The sequence below is a fragment of the Leptonotus elevatus genome, chromosome 4, assembly GCF_054856555.1.
Source record: "Leptonotus elevatus isolate MCC_2025b chromosome 4, RoL_Lele_1.0, whole genome shotgun sequence".
NCBI lineage: Eukaryota > Metazoa > Chordata > Actinopteri > Syngnathiformes > Syngnathidae > Leptonotus > Leptonotus elevatus.
This window is the reverse complement of record NC_141242.1, coordinates 25,525,375-25,545,726: the sequence shown is the minus strand read 5'-3', so window position 1 is coordinate 25,545,726 and position 20,352 is coordinate 25,525,375. Positions and strand designations below refer to the sequence as shown.

Below are 20,352 nucleotides of genomic sequence, written 5' to 3'. Positions count from 1 at the left end.
GATCCACCACACCAGCATCTACCGAAACTCAGACACAATCTGTTTCCTCCTCAGGTTATTGAATCGGTGGAGGCTGGTGTCTGCGGATCTCACGCGGCTTCGTCTGTCCTTCCTTCCTTTTCTCGGTCTCTCCGTTGGTCTCTTGAGGCCTCCCTGATTTTATGTTTTTTTGATTTGTTGGGGTCTGGATGTTTCTTGGGCTGGGGAGGAGTTCTGGTGGGGGGTGTCTGGTCGGTGCTGGATTTCACCTTCCTTGGTTTTCTTCGGTCCCCTCGGGTCTCCTGGTGTTCGATTTAGGTGAACGGTATGAGATTTTTTTCTAATAGGTTTTCTGGTGAGCTAACAAATACACACACGCACGCACGCACGCACGCACGCACGCACATACACATACTCACCCACACACACAAAAAAAAAATGTATATATATATATGTGTATGTATATATGTATATATATATATATATATATATATATATATATATATGTGTATATATATGTATATATATATATATATATATATATATATATATATATATATATATATATATGTATATATATATATATATATATATATATATATATATGTGTATATATATGTATATATATATATATATATATATATTTAAAAAAAAGAAAAAAGAAAAAAAAAAGAGCAATGATGATGACATTTCTGAATGAACAATACTGAGCTCTTAAAAAGAAAAAAAAAAGAGAAAAAAATAAATAAAAAACATTGATATTCTAATTCTCATTAATGAACTTGATTGCCAAGATTATTAAAGTCACAGTCTCACTGCTCTAACCAATAGTGATGGGGCATGACATGGCATTCTTTTAAAGCTGCCCTATGGAGGAATTTTCTCAAACATATCTTTAAAATAGTATTTTTATTTGACTATTTATGATTCAAACATTTATAGCAGATCAACACTTTAGCTGTTCACAATCGTTCCTCCTGCAAGCCTTTGGCCAATATTTTCAGACTGGATTTGGTTTGCAATTTCTCACCCTCTGTCTGCTGATGTGACATCATGTGCACATTCTGTTCATGAAGGGAGTGTGCAGTTTCATTTTTCAGCCACATGCGGCAGTCGTGACTGGAAATTAAATTTGCTGCAAATGAGCAGCTTCAAGTGACCTAAATTATTAGAAACAGTTCAAAGAATTTAGCAAACGATTCGTTCACCGGCACACGGCAGATCTGAAAGACAAATTATCTTAGCGTTAGCTGGGATGAGGCTGGCAGCAGCTATGGATGGGTATCATTCACATTTGAACTGGTTTTGTTCCAATTTCCAGGTACCGGTACTCAATGGTAGCAGTTTTCCACACTTTCATGTGGGTGTCTGTTGTAATAAATGTTCATTTACTTAACAATAAAAAAAATTAACATTTTCACTTTAACATCTATTTTTTACTATATGAACTGATAAATAACAAAACAACATCATGAATTTAAAACAAATGATCATAAGACGATGTAGTTAAAAAGATGGTGAAAATTTTACAATTTTAAAAGTACATATAATGCAATCAATATCAGAAAATACAAAGCGCAACGCAAAGTTATTTGCAATGAACAACACAAGGAATGAAGTTAAACAGTAATACAAAAACAAAGAACACATTTTTTTAAATTGTAATTTAGTATTCAAAACTGGGCATTATGGCACGTTAAATTCCTAAATATGCTTAAAGATGTTTGCACCGGCACTGAAATCAAGATCAGACAGTTTTTGTGTTCAATCGCACCTGCCAATGTAGAACCCATAAATGTTTTTTAATGCATTGCTATTGTTTGTGTAGCTACATTTGCATGACCACTGGTGAACAAATGCATAACATTTGATGTATGTGATGCACAAAAGTTGACTTCCCGCAGTTGACTTCAGTTGTTTTACATTCAAAGAGAGGTGGTCAGAAAGAGATGGTGTGCAATCTATATCAATTACCTCAATGTAAAGAAACCCCATCACTTTTTTAATGTGAATAGGGCAGCGCCACAGCCCATCTACACCTTTATACAAATGGTTTATTCCTTTCAAGTGTAATGTTTTCTTTTGTATGTTAAGCTAAAATAATATCATCCATAATTGATTAACTAAGTCCCTTTGTCTTGACAAATGTGGCCTTTCTCTCTGGTCCTGGAGGAAAATAATAAAGATGTTATATTAGGCGCTGTTTTGAAAATATACTGGCAATGTGTTGTAGCGTGGGTGTAAATAAGTTTGTGCATTTATAATAATAACCATATGGGGTAAATATGCTATCTATGAGAAATGATTATTGTCAAGCAGGAATTAAAATCATACTAAAAGGAAGTTAAATAAAACAGCATATGTTCTGAGGTGGACACTTGGAGCCTTGTTCTGTCTTTGTTGTACACTATAAGACCCACGCAGAGTTTCACAGCACAATGTGAATCCTTGTTGCACATGCCTTTCCAGTCAACAGCACATGTACACAGCAACACTTGCTCACTTCCTGTGGTATCTCTCACTCCAGGGTTCACAGTGGGGGAGGACAAGGGAATCATGTTGTAACAGTGAGGTTAGTCTGTAGGAGTGAGTACAAAAAAAAAGAGGATGGCTGTGACTGGAGTCTGTTAGTATTCCTGGCAGCATCCTGCCTTGGTCAGGCGAGACATGCTCCCATGTGAGAGGTAGTCCTAATTCAAAGCAAATCTTTCTAATGCAGTGTAACCTCCTGTCGATCGCCCTAAAGTTGTGCAATTTGGAATTCTGCCAAAATATCTCTGGAGAAATATGGCTGAAAAGTTGAAAAAAAAATTGGATGTTGACTAGTCGTTGTATGTGGCAACTCTCATGACTGGATTTGTACTTAACTCATTCACTCCCAGCATTTTGCTCCAGGCTGTTTTACTGGATTTAGACTGATTTTGCAAGGCCCAAAGAACATTGTGTTCTATTGTCATAAAAAAAGAAACCGACAAAAAGAAAGATTAGAGTCTCTTCTTTCATCAGGAAAAAAAAGTATATTTCTATATGTTTCCGTGTTGCACCAATTAGCATTAGAATATAGCTCAGTTTCATCATTATTCACAAATTTGTATAGAACTGTGGGTAAATTAGCTTTTTTCAACATGGCTCTGGCTGATCTATTTTTCTCTGCTGCCACCTGCTGGCCGTTTTTGTATAACTACCATTTTTTCAACCGTTCTCTACAGTTGAGAGGCTGCATCAAAGCCTTCTGTATGCTCTAGCATAAAAAAAATAAAAAAAATTAAAAACATGTAAATACGTCTTTGGGACACTTAATGCATTTAAAATAGAATGTATTTATACGTTTTGGGGAGAAAATTAATGTAATGCTTATATCTTATTATATATTATTTGATTGTTAATATGTCTTATTCAAGTGACTGTAATTGCCTGGATTTCTGCATAAACTACTCATAAAATGTGATTTGATTGTCATCTATGTCCAAACAAAAGACAAACACAGGTTTATGACATTATTACCACACCAACGATTACAGTATATGTTTCCATGTTTTTACTGAACAAAATGTGCTTGAAAAAGTTATATGAACCTTTTAGATTTAAGAACTGGTTTGCACCTCCTTGGCAGAAACAACATCAACCAAACGCCTTTTGTAGTTGCAGAGCAGACCTGCTTAACCATCAGCAGAAATATTGGACCGTTCCTCATTACAAAGCTGTTTCAGTTTAGATGCACTCTCGGGAGGTATGATGTGAATCGTTCTTTTGAGGTTATGCCACAGCATGATGAAGCCTTTTGTTGTTGAGTTACTTTTGTTCTCTGGGTCAGTCATCTATAAATTATCTGGAAAATAATCTTGATAAACTGGGGAATTTGTTTTGCCATCAATAGCATTGCGTCTGGGCTCTGAAGAAGCAAAACATTTAGAAAACACCAACCTTCAAAGTTGCGATGAGATTTTGATGGTGTAGCTGTGTGCCCACCCCTTCTATTCAGTGTATAGCTCTGCAATTTGAATTTTTTATTTTGGCCTGAAGTGAACATAAATCCTCACACACCGTTCTATATTCCAAACAACAACATTTTGGTTTCAATTGCCCAAACAGTTGTGATGAGCTCTTAGTAAAGACATTCACCTGTCACATACCTTTTACAAAAACATGAAACCCTATAAATTCGGGTCCCATTTTATGATCAATTTATGTTTAGAAATCCAGCTAAATCCAAAGTGTTTCTTTCAATTGTATATCATTCTTCAAGTAAACTTCAAGTATGTATAGCTACAAAAAAATAAACACTGCACACCTTTTATTATTTGAGCTGCATTTAAATTTAAAATCCAACCAATACTTTTGAGATACCCAGAGCCTCACTGTATCATATGCCCACTGTTCAGGATTGTTGCAAAACATTTAAAACATATCATCAGGTCATAAAGATTACTGGGGGAGCATGCAAATTTGATCTCACTTGGCACTTTTATTGCAGCCAAGACCTTCGGAGCATGTTATATTCTTTGCTGTGTGTTTTTATCTTCAGGGCATCAGTTTTTTTTCTGTGCAATATGTGTGGATCATTTGGCAAACCTTAACGTTGTTTTCTTCACAGGGAAATAAGTCAGAAAGAGATTTTTCTTTTGGCTTGATTGTTTGACATTCTCTCCTTATATTTTTATTTGCAGTTGAATTTGATGATTGTGTTGGCAATGAAGATGTTACCTTTGAGGTGTCTGTCACCAACTTCCACATCGATGGGCACCTGAATTTGGTACCCCTGCAAGATGTGACTTTCAGCGGGCCGGTCATGTTCATTCATGGGCTCAGTGCTCATGCAGATGACATGGCACAGGTGGACATAACTGGACTACCACTTCAATCACCGCATGCTCTCAAGGTAAGTCAACACCATGTGTAGTCAAATGTGTGCGTGTGTGTGTTTTTACTGTACATGTAAGTGCAGTAAAATATGTAGCCTGCAAGCTATCAGATGTTGATCTAAATGTTTTTACATCATGTAATATAGGCAATAGAGATGTTAAATGGTAGAGTTTGTCATTAACAGGAAATTACCTCCACTGCAAAGTCCATCTAAGCCAGTGGTCACCAACTCCAATCCTTAAGGGCCCTTATCCTGCATGTTCTAGATGTATCCCTCCTCCAGTACACATGATTCAAATGATCAGGATTGTTATCAGGCTTCTGCAGAGCTTGCCAATGAGCTGATAGGATAGGGGCCCTCAAGGGCCAAAGTTTTTCAGGTGCATGTATCCACTATACACTATACAGGCACCCGACTTCCTATTGACATGCCGAACAAAATTAAATTTTAAGCAGAACGGTTCGTTATTTTGTACCGAAACAAAATCACAACTGGATTGAGGAAATTTTAATACCGTGAAATTGTGACATTCCTTATTATGAGGGTGTTTTTTTTTTTCATCAGCGTCCTGCAGATATAATTGCCAATTTTGGACTGAGAGCCACCAGCCAATCTATTATTATTTTGGTATTTAACTTTAATCGTTTAATGCAAACACAAAGGAATGTGATTTCAGTTATCGAGAACATGTGTGTCAGAAATAGCAATTTATTTAAAATATGCTAGCTTGACCTTTACTGATAGTAGAAAGTGTTCTAATCTTAACCTTTGAACATATTGTCAGCGCACACCATTAAAATCATGTAGAAAGTATTCCCAAAAGAGTGGAAATTGTGAAAGATTTGAGACAGCATTTTTCCTTTCAGTACAATTTCCTATAATAAAAGAGTCAGTTAAATGTAATATCTTTCATCTGTCATGAAAAGTTAACCAACAATATTTTCCTTAAACATATATGTGTGTTTATTTATATAAGACAAATAGCCACTCCAATACAACACAGTTTTTCACAGTAGGTAAAGTGGTCTGGTGCCCACTGATAAATCTTGACGCACTTCTGACCAATCCCATTCATTGATGGGGGGGGGGGGGGGGGGGGGGTGAGTGGACTGCAAACGAGACGGACGTGCAGCAAATCTTATTCGGCGATGGGGTGAGGGCGGGAGCCTGACCGACTAACATCCAGCGAATATTTTCGTCGTTCGTTGCAGTGGGAAGTTAGTGCATAGCATTCATAGTTCGTGACCAACCCGAATATGGACCGGCCATATGCGAAACTCACAAAATTCCTGATGGCCGTTAACTGGTCGTCTCTTTCACTATCCATCTCTGTCATAAACAAACCGGTATATGCTGCATTCTGCTCCCCTCCAGCCTCCAACTGCTTTCCCAGTAGAATCTTTGATATATTATGGGTAGAATCAAGGTTCCTTGACTATCACTGCATCCAGCGGGAGTCTAATAACCGGCCACTCACCGTGCAAGGAAGCCAGGTTTGACAAATATTGTGTCAAATATTCCCCACAACGTAAACTGTATACTTATCTGTAAAATCATGAGATTAGCGGGAGATTGGTGTGCTGGTTGGTTTGTGATGTTTGTTTTTGTGTTGTGAATTGTATTTCTGTTATTTAGATAGTCTTTGGTGTTGTTTTTGATTTAGTTTTTTTTTTTTTTTAAATAGAAAAATTGTTAAAATAGGAATGAACACGTGTTTAAATTTATATACAGTATGTGTCTCCTGTATGTTTTTTATTTCATTGGAGCTGGGAAACATTTGATAGGAGATGGCTTTGGTTAGGTTTATAATTTTGTTTATTAATCTTTACATTAATCTGTTTTATTTCTTTTTTTCTTTTTTAACAGCAAAATAAAATAAAAAAGAGGGATAAATGACTGTTCAGGAAGCAGGTTGAAATTTGAGTGTCTCCCGCATGAATCAGGCACATTGTCAAGTATGTTAGTGGACATATTAATACTAGGACTGAGTTTTATACTGATGATTTTACATTGAACTTAGCTAAAATCTTATTGCCTCGTATACCCCCAAAAAACTAAAAACAAAACAAAAACTGTAAATGTTGTCTTAACATTCCTTACTGTCCATTTAAATACCGTACATGTACAAAGATTCATATCTTGGCCTAGCTTCTAATTGATTGGTTTGATTAGTTTTTAATTGCCGAGTGCAAATAATTTGTAAATGAGGCATAGATGAGAACAACTGTTAACAGGCCCCTGCCAGAGAGCAAAAACCTCCCTCAACTATCGCAGAGTGTTCTCATGAGGGAGGGTGGTTGAAAGCTCACATTATTTTACCATCAATTAACATGCTCAAACTCCATTAACTTTGAGTCTCATCTATTGTTCCTTTCTTTATCCATGTTCTGTGTTTCCCATCTGCTCCCCACCCGACACCTCTGCACCGTCTCAAGCGGACCATCGAACATGTGTTCTTTTTAGGCCTCAATAACTTACAGATGACATTTTCAAACAGTTGACAATAGGTCGGGTGGTTTGTCTTGTCTTTGGAACGACTCTACTCTAAAACTGGCTGAGGCGTTGAGCTTTAAATCTCCACTCTAACAGTGAGTCAATTTATTTGTCAAAATTTAGGTTATTTGGAAGAAATTCTGTTTTGACACTGAAATCATTATTAAGAGCCTAGAAACGTTGTAACCCAAGTTTTTCTTTATTCCCTTTTAAAGGCTGAATGGAAATATCCAGTGGCAATTTTACTAACACAATGATGGATTTATTGAGGAAAGGTGGTGATATTTTTCAATTCCATGACCTATTTGTTTGTTTTCAGAGAAGCCCTGAGGTAAAAATATTCTCACTGTGCACAAAAGTATGAATTAAAAGAGATAATTTGCAAAATAGTGGCTGAATCCATTTCAGTTTGACAATTGAAATAATCCCAAAATGGACTGTGCCCTATTCTATGTATGTGTTGTTGTTGTTTTTTTGCGTGGCACGGAACAGCGGTTGTGCAGAAAATGTTCTTACCTTGTGGGGGCACAGGCAAGCATCATTCAAATTGAACAACTGATAAGAGGTGAAATAATATAAGTCCGTAAGCCTATTTATTCAGCTTTTGTTATGTTTCCTTCTTTTATTTTGCAAACGCAACGATTTCAACATTCCATCGACAGTAATATTTTCATCCTGCAATCGACAAATAGATTGTTCTCTTACCCAGCTTTCATTGTTGACTAAGGCCGTCTGGGTATGACTGAGACAGAACATCTTGCATACACAGCACAACAGCACACATTATAATCTTTTTCTGTCACCATTCCACTCAGTAATTCTGTTTGCTGCTTTTCCTTTTGTGTGCCATTTTCTTTCTAGATGAATTCCTATTTATTCACACCATTTGGTGAGAAGGCTTGACATTCAATAGGCTCTTTAACATACATATTATTTCTTAGGGTTGGATTTATTGTTATTATGGAAACCAAAATACTGAATGTCATGTAAAAGTGCAAACCAACACTAAATTTCATTGTGAATAGATTATACAGTCAGCCATGAATCATTCTTTTGATTATAATTGCATAATTTCTTTGTTTGTTTCGAGCGAAACCAAAGCAAACAAGTACTGAACATTAGTTTTCTGCACTCCTGCAGGTCTATTTTTATTGTTTCAATGCATTAGCAATACAGACATACCTTTGTGGTGCTAATACTTGGTCCAATAACTAGTGTAAATCAATATGAAAATGCATTGACACACACAGGCCAACCTCAAAATTCAAACGCTCATTTGAATAACCATTACTATTCTGATGAATTTAAGATTACTTATGACAGATGATGGAATCATCATTGTTTTTAGTACATTTGTCACCACCTGTAATTACCTAAAAATCACATTGACTCAGCACTAATTAACTAAGCTAACAGTATGCTTCATTGATACACTTTCACGTTTGTGAGCAGATCTAAAATGTTCCTCCACAGTTATCTGCACAACCTTGTCACCGCTGGCTGGGGTTGGCCTTGATGTTATCCATTTCTCACCAAGACTCCAAAACATTGTCACAAATGAGTAATGACACTTCTCTATATAGCATTGAAAGTAAAAACGGCAGAATAGACAAGGACGTGACATTGCTGCCACAGTAACTCTGGAGTCAGATGACAATGACTGCCATTTTTTCCTATGGCTGCCTGTACATAGACAACTATGAAATTAAACACACACACACATGCACACAAATGCACGAATAATCACACACTGAGTTGTTTTTGATTTTCACTTGATAAAAAAAAAGGAGTACAGTAGATCTTTGATAATTGGGTGGTGTCTTACTTACTTTTCTATTAACATAAGGTATCTATCACGAGTCAGCATGCTATTGGGGCGTGGTAAGCAGTGGCTCAGTTACATGGGACAGACCCCCCCTGAGGCCCTGAGAAGGGCTGGATTTATCACAGATCAATTCACTCATGTGCTATTGTTTATACTAACAGTTTTAACAATAATGACAAATAGTCTTGTTTTGATGTTTAGTTTTAAGTGTAAACTCCCTTTAAGGGTCAAAGACCAAGGTTGATTATTGGGGAGTAGTTTCAGTAGGTTTTACTGCAAAAAAGTGATCAATAATCTAGTCCAGTGGTTCTCAACCCCGGTCCTCGAGTAGTCCTATCCAGCCTATTTTCCATGTCTCCCTCGGCAGGCTGGATAGCGGTACTCGAGGACCAGGGTTGAGAACCACTAATCAACGACGATATAAAGCTGGACACCTTATTTTAAACATGGGCCATATGTGTCCTGCCTTAAGTAGCACAAAGTTGCATTCCTAATAACTAAACGGCCATATTCGACATTTTGAGATGATTGTTTTTATTAATAGGAAAACATGTTTCATTAAGAAAATAAGGATGGCATTCAAATTCTTTTCTTTCTCTCTTTTAAAAAAAATACATAATATTTTTTTTTTTAAACGGTACATTTCCGGCAGCTGGGGCGCCAGAAAAATACTGTGAAATAACAGAAAATTACTTTCTTGTAAGAAAAAACGTTAGTTTTCTGGCAGCTGGGTCGCCAGAAAATACTGTGAAATAACAGAAAATTACCTTCTCGTAAAAACAAGATTGTATGTAATATAACAGTAGTATGTAGTGAATAATCTTTCAAAACATGGCCAATAACTGTTAAAAAAAACTAAAGAGTGGGTTTAAAATTGCAACAGTTTGCTGTTATGGTCATTCATTTATACAGTATAGCATTTTTAACCCTTACAAGGCTCTCAAACCACGTTTCATTTTGACTACCGGTATCACTCACCTTCTGATGACACAGCATTAGGAGGTCAGTATTTTGCTCAAGAATACTTTACAGTTTACCAAGGGGATCAAACCCACAACCTCAGGTATACCAGAAGGCCTCTCTACCACTGATCCACACTGCCACTGATGTGTTTTATTTTTACATCTCATGAAATGTATACTTGGTAGTGCTGCATTCATAAGTCCAATTGTTTGCGTTGCGTATTATTCACCCTTTCAAGTTTCTATCACCATTTTTTTTTTTTTATCCATCCATCTTCTACCGCTTATCCGGGGTTGGGTCGCGGGGGCAGCAGCTTTAGCAGGGAAGCCCAGACTTCCCTCTCCCCAGCCACTTCAGCCAACTCCCCCGACGGGATCCCAAGGCGTTCCCAGGCCAGCCGAGAGACGTAGTCTCTCCAGCGTGTCCTGGGTCGTCCCTGGGGCCTCCTGCCGGTGGGACATGCCCGGAACACCTCCCAGGGGAGGCGTCCAGGAGGCATCTGAACCAGATGCCCGAGCCACCTCAACTGGTTCCTCTCAACGCGGAGGAGTAGCGGCTCGACACTGAGTCCCTCCCGGATGACCGAGCTTCTCACCCTATCTCTAAAGAAGAGCCCGGCTACCCTCATTTCGGCCGCTTGTATCCGGGATCCCGGTACCCCATACTCCCGAAGCACCCCCCCACAGGACTCCCCGAGGGACACGGTCAAACACCTTCTCCAAGTCAACAAAGCACATGTGGACTGGTTGGGCGAATTCCCACGCACCCTCGAGGACCCTGCTGAGGGTGTAGAGCTGGTCCACTGTTCCACGGCAGGGAAGAAAACCACACTGCTCCTCCTGAATCCGAGATTCGACTTCCCGACGGACCCTCCTCTCCAGCACCTCTGAATAGACCTTACCTGGGAGGCTGAGGAGTGTGATCCCTCTAAAATTGGAACACACCCCCGGTCCCCCTTCTTAAAAAGGGAGACCACCACCCCGGTCTGCCAATCCAGAGGCACTGTCCCCGATGTTCACGCGATGCTGTAGAGACGTGTCAATCACGACAGCCCCACAACATCCAGAGCCTTTAGGAACTCCGGGCGGATCTCAACCACCCCCGGGGCCCCGCCACCGAGAAGCTTTCCAACCAGATAGGGGAGCCCACCTCAGAGTCCCCAGACCCTGCTTCCTCAAAGGAAGGCGTGTCAGTGGAATTGAGGAGGTCTTCAAAGTATTCTCCCCACCGATTCACGACGTCTCGAGTTGAGGTCAACAGCACCCCATCTCCACTATACACAGTGTTAATGGCGCACTACTTTCCTCTCCTGAGACGCCGGATAGTGGACCAGAATTTCCTCGAAGCCGTCCGGAAGTCGTTTTCCATGGCCTCACCGAAGTCCTCCCATGTCCGAGTTTTTGTCTTAGCGACCGCCGAAGCCGCAATCCGCTTGGCCAGCCGGTACCTGTCAGCAGCCTCCGGAGTCCCACAGGCCAAAAAGGCCCAATAGGACTCCTTCAGCTTGACGACATCCCTTACTGCTGGTATCCACCAGCGGGTTCGAGGATTGCCGCCACGACAGGCACCAACCACCTTACGGCCACAGCTCAGATCGGCCGCCTCAACAATGGAAGCGCGGAACATGGTCCACTCGGACTCAATGCCCCCCGCCTCCCTAGGGACAAGTGAGAAGTTCTGCCGGAGGTGGGTGTTGAAACTCTATCTGACAAGGGATTCTGACAGACGTTAACAGCAGACCCTCACAATACGTTTGGGTCTGCCTGGTCGGACCAGCATCTTACCAAGCCATCGGAGCCAACACACCACCAGGTGGTGATCAGTTGACAGCTCCGCCCGCTCTTAACCCGAGTGTCCAACACGTACGGACGCAAATCCGATGACACGACTACAAAGTCGATCATCTGGTGCCAAGTGCACATATGGACATCCTTGTGTTTGAACATGGTGTTTGTTATGGTCAGTCCTGGCGAGCACACAAGTCCAATAACAAAACACCGCTCAGGTTTTGATTGGGGGGGAAGGGGGGGCGTTCCTCCCAATCACGGTCCTCTAGGTATCACCGTCATTACCCACGTGGGCGTTGAAGTCCGCCAGCAGAACGAGGGAGTCCCCAGGGGGAGCGCTCTCCACCCTCCATGGGCTCCAGAAAGGGTGGGTACTCTGAGCTGCTGTTCGGTGCATAAGCACAAACAACAGTCAGGACCACCTGAAAGCGGAGGGAGGCTACCCTCTCATTCACCGGGGTAAACCCCAACGTACAGGCGCCTACCCAGTGGGCAATGAGTATGCCCACACCTGCTCTGCGCCTCTCACCGTGGGCAACTCCAGAGTGGAAGAGGGTCCAGCGCCTCTCGATACCAGAACCCAAGCCGTGTGTTGAGGCGCGTCCAACTATATCTAGTCGGAACTTCTCAGCCTCGCACACTAGCTCGGGCTCCTTCCCTGCCATAAAGGTGACATTCCATGTCCCCAGAGCTAGCTTCAGTAAACGAGGATCGGACCGCCAAGGCCCCCGTCTTTGGCTGCCACCCAACTCACTGCGCACCCAACCCCTTTGGCCCCTTCCACCGGTGGTGAGCCCACATTGCCTTTTCGGGCTGTGCCCGGCTGGGCCCCATGGGTATAGGCCCAGCCACCAGACGCTCGCCTTCGAGCCCCACCGCCAGGCCTAGCTCCAGAAGGGGGCCCCGGTGACCACCGTCCGGGCAAGGGAAACAAGGATCCAAAGTTTGTGTTCATCATTGGGGTCTTTTGAGCCATGCTTTGTCTGGTCCCTCACCTAGGACCTGTTTGCCATGGGTGACCCTACCAGGGGCATGAAGCCCCAGACAACATAGCTCCTAGGCTCATTGGGACACGCAAACCCCTCCACCACGATAAGGTGATGACTCACGGTATTTTTTTTTTTTTTAATGAGAAAGTAATTTTCTGTTATTTCACAGTATTTTTCTGGCGCCCCAGTTGCCGGAAAATTACGGGGTTTTTTTACGAGAAAGTAATTTTCTGTTATTTCACAGTATTTTTCTGGCGATCCAGCTGCTGGAAAATTACAGTTGTTTTACGATAAAGTAATTTTCTGTTATTTCACAGTATTTTTCTGGCGACCCAGCTGCCGAATATTACTATTTTTGTACGAGAAAGTAATTTTCTGTTATTTCACAGTATTTTTCTGGCGCCCCAGCTGCCCGCAAATTTGCGTTTTTTTATGATTTTTTTTTGCAGTGTTCATATCATTAGATGTCCTTTCAGAACAGGATCGAGCAGATTCACCTCCAATGGGCACTAAGGGTTAATATTCGGATTCACTGCATGCCAGTGGGTTAATTATATAGGTGCTGTCCCCCCCTGGCTGGGCGTGGGCGGGTCTGCCCCTCTGTTGACTGCTGGGTGGCGGCTGCGTCTTGGCCGTTCCCTGGGTCTCTTGGGGGGTGCTGCGTTGCGGGGCTCTCCCTGGTGTCCGGGGCGGCGCCGCTCCGGCGCCGTCCGTCACTCTGGGCCCGGCGACGCGGTTCGGGGCCTGTGGGCCGCCGGGGTGCTTCGTGGTTCCCTCTCCCCTCCCCCTTCCTCCCCCTTGCTGCCTCTCCCTCCTCGCCTCTCCCCGCTAGTCCTCCGCCTCTCTGTCCCTTCTCCCTCGTCACCCTTCCTCCTCCTCTCCCCCACTCTCTGCGGCCCTGCCGCTGCCCCTTGCCCTTCTTGTCATCTCCTTCCCACGTCCCTTCCCCCTCCCCTGTCCGCCTTCCTTCCCCTCCCCTGGGCCGGGGGTCCATCCGTGGCCCGGGTCTCGGCGCTCCGGGGGCCGAGATGGTGGGTGGGTTTGGTGTTGTGCCCGCCCCGCTCCGGTGGACCTCCTGGCACCTCGGGCGGTCGGGTGCTGCGGTCCCCTGTCCATGCCCCCCCCCCCCCATTTTTTTTTCTTTCTTTTTTTTCTTTTTTAAGAGCTCAGTATTGTTCATTCGGAAATGTCATCATCATTGCTCTTTTTTTTTTTTTATATATATATATATATATATATATATATATACATATATATATATATATACATATATATATATATATATATTTTTTTTTGTGTGTGTGTGTGTGGGTGAGTATGTGTATGTGCGTGCGTGCGTGCGTGCGTGCGTGCATTTGTTAGCTCACCAGAAAACCTATTAGAAAAAATCTCATACCGTTCACCTAAACCGAACACCAGGAGACCCGAGGGGACCGAAGAAAACCAAGGAAGGCGAAATCCAGCACCGACCAGACACCCCCCACCAGAACTCCTCCCCAGCCCAAGAAACATCCAGACCCCAACAAATCCAAAAAACATAAAATCAGGGAGGCCTCAAGAGACCAAAGGAGAGACCGAGAAAAGGAAGGAAGGACAGTCGAAGCCGCGTGAGATCCGCAGACACCAGCCTCCACCGATTCAATAACCTGAGGAGGAAACAGATTGTGTCTGAGTTTCGGTAGATGCTGGTGTGGTGGATCTGGCATGCATGAAAATCTCCACCAAAGAGGGGAGCCGACGACCCCCGCCGGAACAGAGCAAGCGCAACACCTCAGGGCCCCCCAGGCCGCGGCAGCGCCAAAGGACGACCCCCGGGCCCCGCCAGGGCCACCGGCCGGAGAGCAAACCCATTAATTTTTTTAATGCACCACATACACTCACTGACATGCCTGGGAGGCGGGTGGATCGGAGCGTGGGGATATAATTTCCCTCTGCTCCGGTTCACCTGCTCCCAATTTTAATGCACCACACACACACACTTGTATATACACTGGGTGGGGTCACATTCAAGGTTTAGGGGTAGAGTTTGCCAGTCGGCGAGCTGGCGGACTCAGTAACAGGGTTAGCTTTCACTAAGAACGCTGGAGTGACGACCGGGGCCTTTCCCCGCTAGGCCTGGGGTTCGGGGGTGCCGCCCGTCCTCCGGTGCCCCCATCTTCCCTTCTGCCCTCGGTGTTCCGTCCCTCCACGCGGCGGGGGGTGGATGGGGAGCAGGGGCTGTGGACCGGTGGGGTGCCTGGCGGGCCTGCAGTACCCCGTCCTGCTGCGTTGGGTTGGGGGCGCGGGCCGTGTTGGGGTGGGGGGGCGCTCCTGCTCCTGGGTTTGCTCTCCGGCCGGTGCCCCCGGCGGGGCCCGGGGGTCGTCCTTTGGCGCTGCCGCGGCCTGGGGGGCCTTGAGGTGTTGCGCTTGCTCTGTCCTGGCAGGGGTCGACGGCTCCCCTCTTTGGTGGAGATTTCCATGCATGCCAGATCCACCACACCAGCATCTATCGAAACTCAGACACAATCTGCTTCTTCCTCAGATCATTGAATCGGTGGAGGCTGGTGTCTGTGGATCTCACTCTGCTTCGTTTGTCCTTCCTTCCTTTCCTCAGTCTCTCCTTTGGTCTCTTGAGGTCTCCCTGATTTGTTGGAATTTAGATGTTTCTGGGGCTGGTGAAGAACTCTGGTTGGTGGCCCGGTGGGTGGTGTCTGGTCGGTGCTGGATTTCACTTTCCTTTGTTTTCTTTGGTCCTTCCTCGGGTCTCCTGACGGCGGTGTTCGGTTTAGGTGAACGGTATGGGATTTTTTTAATAGGTTTTTGGTGACGAATACACCCTCACTCGCACGCACGCACACATGCACACACGTACACACGCACACTCACCCACATAGAAAAAAAAAGGAAAAAAAGAAAAAAAAAGGAGCAATGATGATGACATTACCGAATGAACAATACTGAGCTCTTAAAAAAAATATATATATATTTGTTCCCACCCTTAATTGTCAATCTACCAGTCCAAAGTGTACTCCGCCTCTCAAAGTCAGTTATGACAAACTCCAGCTCACCCGTAATCCTTAATGAGGTTAAGTGGTAACAATAATGGACAAAAAAAAAAAAGGCTTGATTGGTTTCAACATCCCTTTTCAGTTTGTTCAGTGTTTCAGTTCCCTAAAGTCATGTTGGAGACCTTAGTTGTCGTTCGCTTGACATGTGACCACAAAAATCCGGGGCTTCTGATGTAATTTCTGTAGGACATGCTATATGTCACAGCTGAGACCTCTACTTTCATGGCTTTGATGCTCTCATCTCTGGCCACCGGACTCAGGTTGGAGTTCTTGCAGCCTGTGCTTACAAAGTCATCATCTAGCTATTTAACAATTTCATGTCCAGTTTAAAATGTCCCTCATGACATTTGGAAGGTCATACCTCAACGGGTTTGGTAAGAGTGGCCATTTCAGGCACCACTCCGTTTATCTCGGCTGGTTCTGGTCTGGCTGTTTATGATTACTATTTCATTGTGTTTATCTGACCTTTGGAAGGGGAGCATGAGGTGAAACGGTTAGTGGCATGTGAGTACTCGACGAATGGAAGCCTCACCATTACCCTCTTCGTCTGAGTGTTGGCACTGTTGTAGCCAAATGACCTACTTTTGCCTCTTACCTGTTCTTTTTCAATGTCAGTGTGCCAGACACACTGAGAACCAAGCACAGTCAACACACAAACAAAGCCCTGTTTATACGCACACCACAATTGTATGCGGTCAATAAAGTGTTGTACTATGGGAGAAGGACAAAAGAGAATATCTGCATTGCAAATGAAACCACAAAAACTGCCTGCATCATTTCATGTAATATATTTTAACAACATCTAGACTGATCTAATATGTCTGGTCGCCCTGAGGAAAATGTGGTATAGTTTATGTTTCTTCTTCTGCCAACATGAGGACAGCACAGGAGGCCAAGCTTGATTGTGCATGACAGGTTATTTTTAGGGTACATGTAAAACACTTAAGTCTGCCCATTTAATCGGTCATTTCTTTAAATATGTGTCAAATTTGAAGTAAGGATGTCTCTTAATGTGGTTGATGTAGAAGTAGGCAATGTGTACACCTTATTAGGCATCCCTCATACCAAAGCTGTGCCAACAAGCCAGAGTCAATCTGATTGATGCATACAGGTCAATATCGGGTTAGCAACTGTTAATTAAGCAGCTGCCGATATCCATGCAATGCTTTGTTCGCAGCATGTGTAAAGTGACAAATTGTGTTATGTGTGACAATGACAATTAATCGCGTTGTGTTTTCATAAAATAATTCAGTGTGAGACAGATATTTTCTTGTGGGATCTTTTAGATGCAAGGAATGTTGGCTTTCTGGAAGGATGTTCCCCTAAAATCCTCACCATGTTCACTAAAGACCCGAGTAATGTCCAGGCTGGTATTTGTCACTTCCAATCATTCCACCAAATGTGAGCGATTGCTTGAGAGCCCACCCATCCCTGAGCAGTCACATTTGCTCCATTTCACTTCAGTGGTGACAATTTTTTTTTTTAAATACAAACCAACAGGAGTGGATGACCAGGAAACTGCATTTATTTGCACAATTAAAATACATAAAGGTGACAGACATCACCATTGATTCAACCACAATGAAAATATTGGTGTCTTATTTACAGCACAAGGTCCTCGACATGTTAGCTTCTCACTCTACAAACTCAATCAAGCAGTCGGAAATAAATTGAGCAGCAAGGGGGCTTGTTTTGAACAATGTCCTTACCTCAGTATTGTTGTATCATGGAGATGCCATTTAAAAGTGATGTATGTTACAGCGTTATCCCCTCTGCAGCTGTGTTATTACAGCCACAACATATGTGCCCATCAACATTTTGTTTCAATTAGAAAATCTGATGTATAAACATAACTTTATTACGGAAACATGGAACTGCCAATGTGAAGTAAATATTTTATAATGACAAACCATTCCAACATATTTGCAAATACGCTTAAACATATGTCAAACATATTTGCAAATATATTTAAACTTTTTTGCAAGTACATTTAACGGTCTTTGCAAGTATGTTTACATATTATAACTTGTAACTGCATTCAAATATATTTAAAAACCTTTAAATGTATTTACCAGTCAAAATCGTTTACTATGCATTGGCAGTTCCACACTTTCGTACTTTATGCATTGTGCTCGATGGAGCAAAATCGCGATTTAATGAGCAAGTGTGGAGTGACAAAGACCTTTTTTTTTTCAAAGAATTTTGAGTCATAGTTTAATATTTCTCCAACAAATAAATGTACTTACTTAAGAAGCATAATTTGGGTGAAATCTAGAGTAACTGTAGAAAATCCTCACAGGCACTGAGAACAAATGCATTTTTTTTCCTTTTTTGTGGGGACGTTTACGCAGCGAGGCTTGCATAGTTGCGTTAACAAGTGTCCTCTTTGAAGGTTATTGCATTCATTTAACCAATTAATTTACAGAGAAGTAGATGGGGTTTTGGGAATTACACACGAACCTCCAAAAAGGCAAGAAGTCTTGTTTGCTGTGCTAATGTGCATTATCCCCAAAAAAAAAAAAAGTGCCAAGTTTCTGTCAACAGGACAGCATGAGTAGCTCATGGGTCTGTTCTAAAAATAGCTCACCATTGATGGGGCACGTCACGTAGTAAGCAGAGTTACCTCAGGATTACACCGCATACGTGTGTGTTGTGTCTCCGCTCCGCTCTGTCGGCACAGCCGATTTGTTTCCATTCTATCGGCTTGTTCAAATTACACCGGCTGCGTGTGCACTGCGGATCGACTGCGGACCAGCTGCGTCATGCCAGAGCCCGCCGCACGGCATCCGTCAAATGGCAAACTAGCACAGAACACATCGTGCGGGACAGGAAGATCGACGCAGTTTCAAAATAAAATAAATCTGGTTACTTTTCAGAATAAAATACTTGCCAAATCCTATTTCGCGATCATGTCAGCAAAACGTCATAATGCTTAACGCTTAATTTACTGCAGCGAACATGGACAAGGAGAGATTTATAATGGAGGTGGATTATATATGACACGGCACATTCTTTTGAAAAATGTATGCTGAAATGAACGTCATAGTAGAAGCTGTGGGAGTGGACGGTGAGTTCAATCAAAGGAAGTCCACCTCTCTTTCTGCTTCTCTGTTGAGCACAGACTGTGTGCTTGTTGTTTTTAATGTCACGTGATCGCACAACGGGAAGTTGTTGGCGACTGAGCTGCCAGACCGAAGCTGTGCGCAGCCGATGAGTTTTGTCCATAAAATTGATGTGTCCGGAGCACACAGTCAAGATGCAGCGGAGCAGAGCCGCAACGCACACGCATGCGGTGTAATCCCGGGGTTAGAACAGAAGAATGACGTTAGCATTTAATTATTTAAAAGTTTGTCACATTTTTACTCGCAACTGCCACCTCTAGCCTAAAGCGTAACTGCAGCCTCTGTGTCAAGCTCCTGCATGCAAGACCATTTGCTCGAATAAAATCGTAATTTTCTTGCAGATTTCTTGGAGTCTGAGTTTGTTTTTGAATAATTAAATTCCTTTTTTGTCCATCACCTCTACCTCCTTGCCCTGCTTCCCTGCGTTTGGGTCCTCCACCAAACTTCTTGACAGAATTAATCGACCACGATCGGACACAGCGGCAAGCTACCGTTCGGTCGGCTCGAAAGCGCCGTCAGCCTGCCATCCAATCCCTTTCCCTCCATGTAGGTTATTTTTCTCTGGCTGGTTCCGCCTGCGATCTCCTTAGTCCACTTAAGTCCCTGCTCTATGACACCATTTTGTCACCCCATTGTTTCATAGACAGACTTCACAGATGATGATGAAAAATGCTATTTTTTTGGTTAATGCACTTACTGATTCCAGTTCTGATTTAGACACTGATTTTGATTTTTTCACCAGCACTCTTGACCCTTACATGTTTTCATCACGGTTTTCTTTTGCGGATTGTTTTAACTCCATGTCACGTCACTTCCAGTCACCTCGGTCCCCGCCATGTTCATTACTCCGGTCCCCATCTTGTTCACCTCATAGCCCCACGTTAACGCCACGTCAAGACTTAGTCCCCACTTCCTCACCTAATCCCGTTTCTTCTCATGTTCTTTCAGTTTATGTACCCTCTGTTTCTAGTATCCCTGTTGCTCCTCACTCCCCATGGTGGCAGGCTGAAGTGCCCCCGGTTCCTGCTCTCAAGTCTGCCTCAGCCACATCCACCCAGCTACCACCAAGCAAAGCACAAGCCCCAGCTCTAAGGAGGCGAAAGATTAGGCAACAGAGAGCCAAGCTGCATCCCCCTGCCGTTTTGCCTGTGCTGCTGCAGCCTCAAGTTCCCGTCCCGGCTCCGCGGCAGCCTTAAGTCCCCGTCCCGGCTCCGCGACAGCCTCAAGTCCCCGTCCCGGCTCTGCGGCAGCCTCAAGTCCCGGCTCCGCGGCAGCCTCAAGTC

The 20,352-nt window shown here is 43.2% G+C and overlaps 1 protein-coding gene across 2 annotated transcripts in view; it reads left to right on the top strand.

Annotated features, from left to right (window-relative positions):
* Positions 1–20,352, top strand: part of cdh13 (cadherin 13, H-cadherin (heart)) — a 361,145-nt gene that overhangs the window by 137,904 nt on the left and 202,889 nt on the right. For both annotated transcript variants that reach the window (XM_086074542.1, XM_086074543.1), the window contains exon 3: positions 4,647–4,858. In XM_086074542.1, the coding sequence (XP_085930668.1) occupies positions 4,647–4,858 (212 nt within the window). The remainder of the gene's footprint in view (positions 1–4,646; positions 4,859–20,352) is intronic.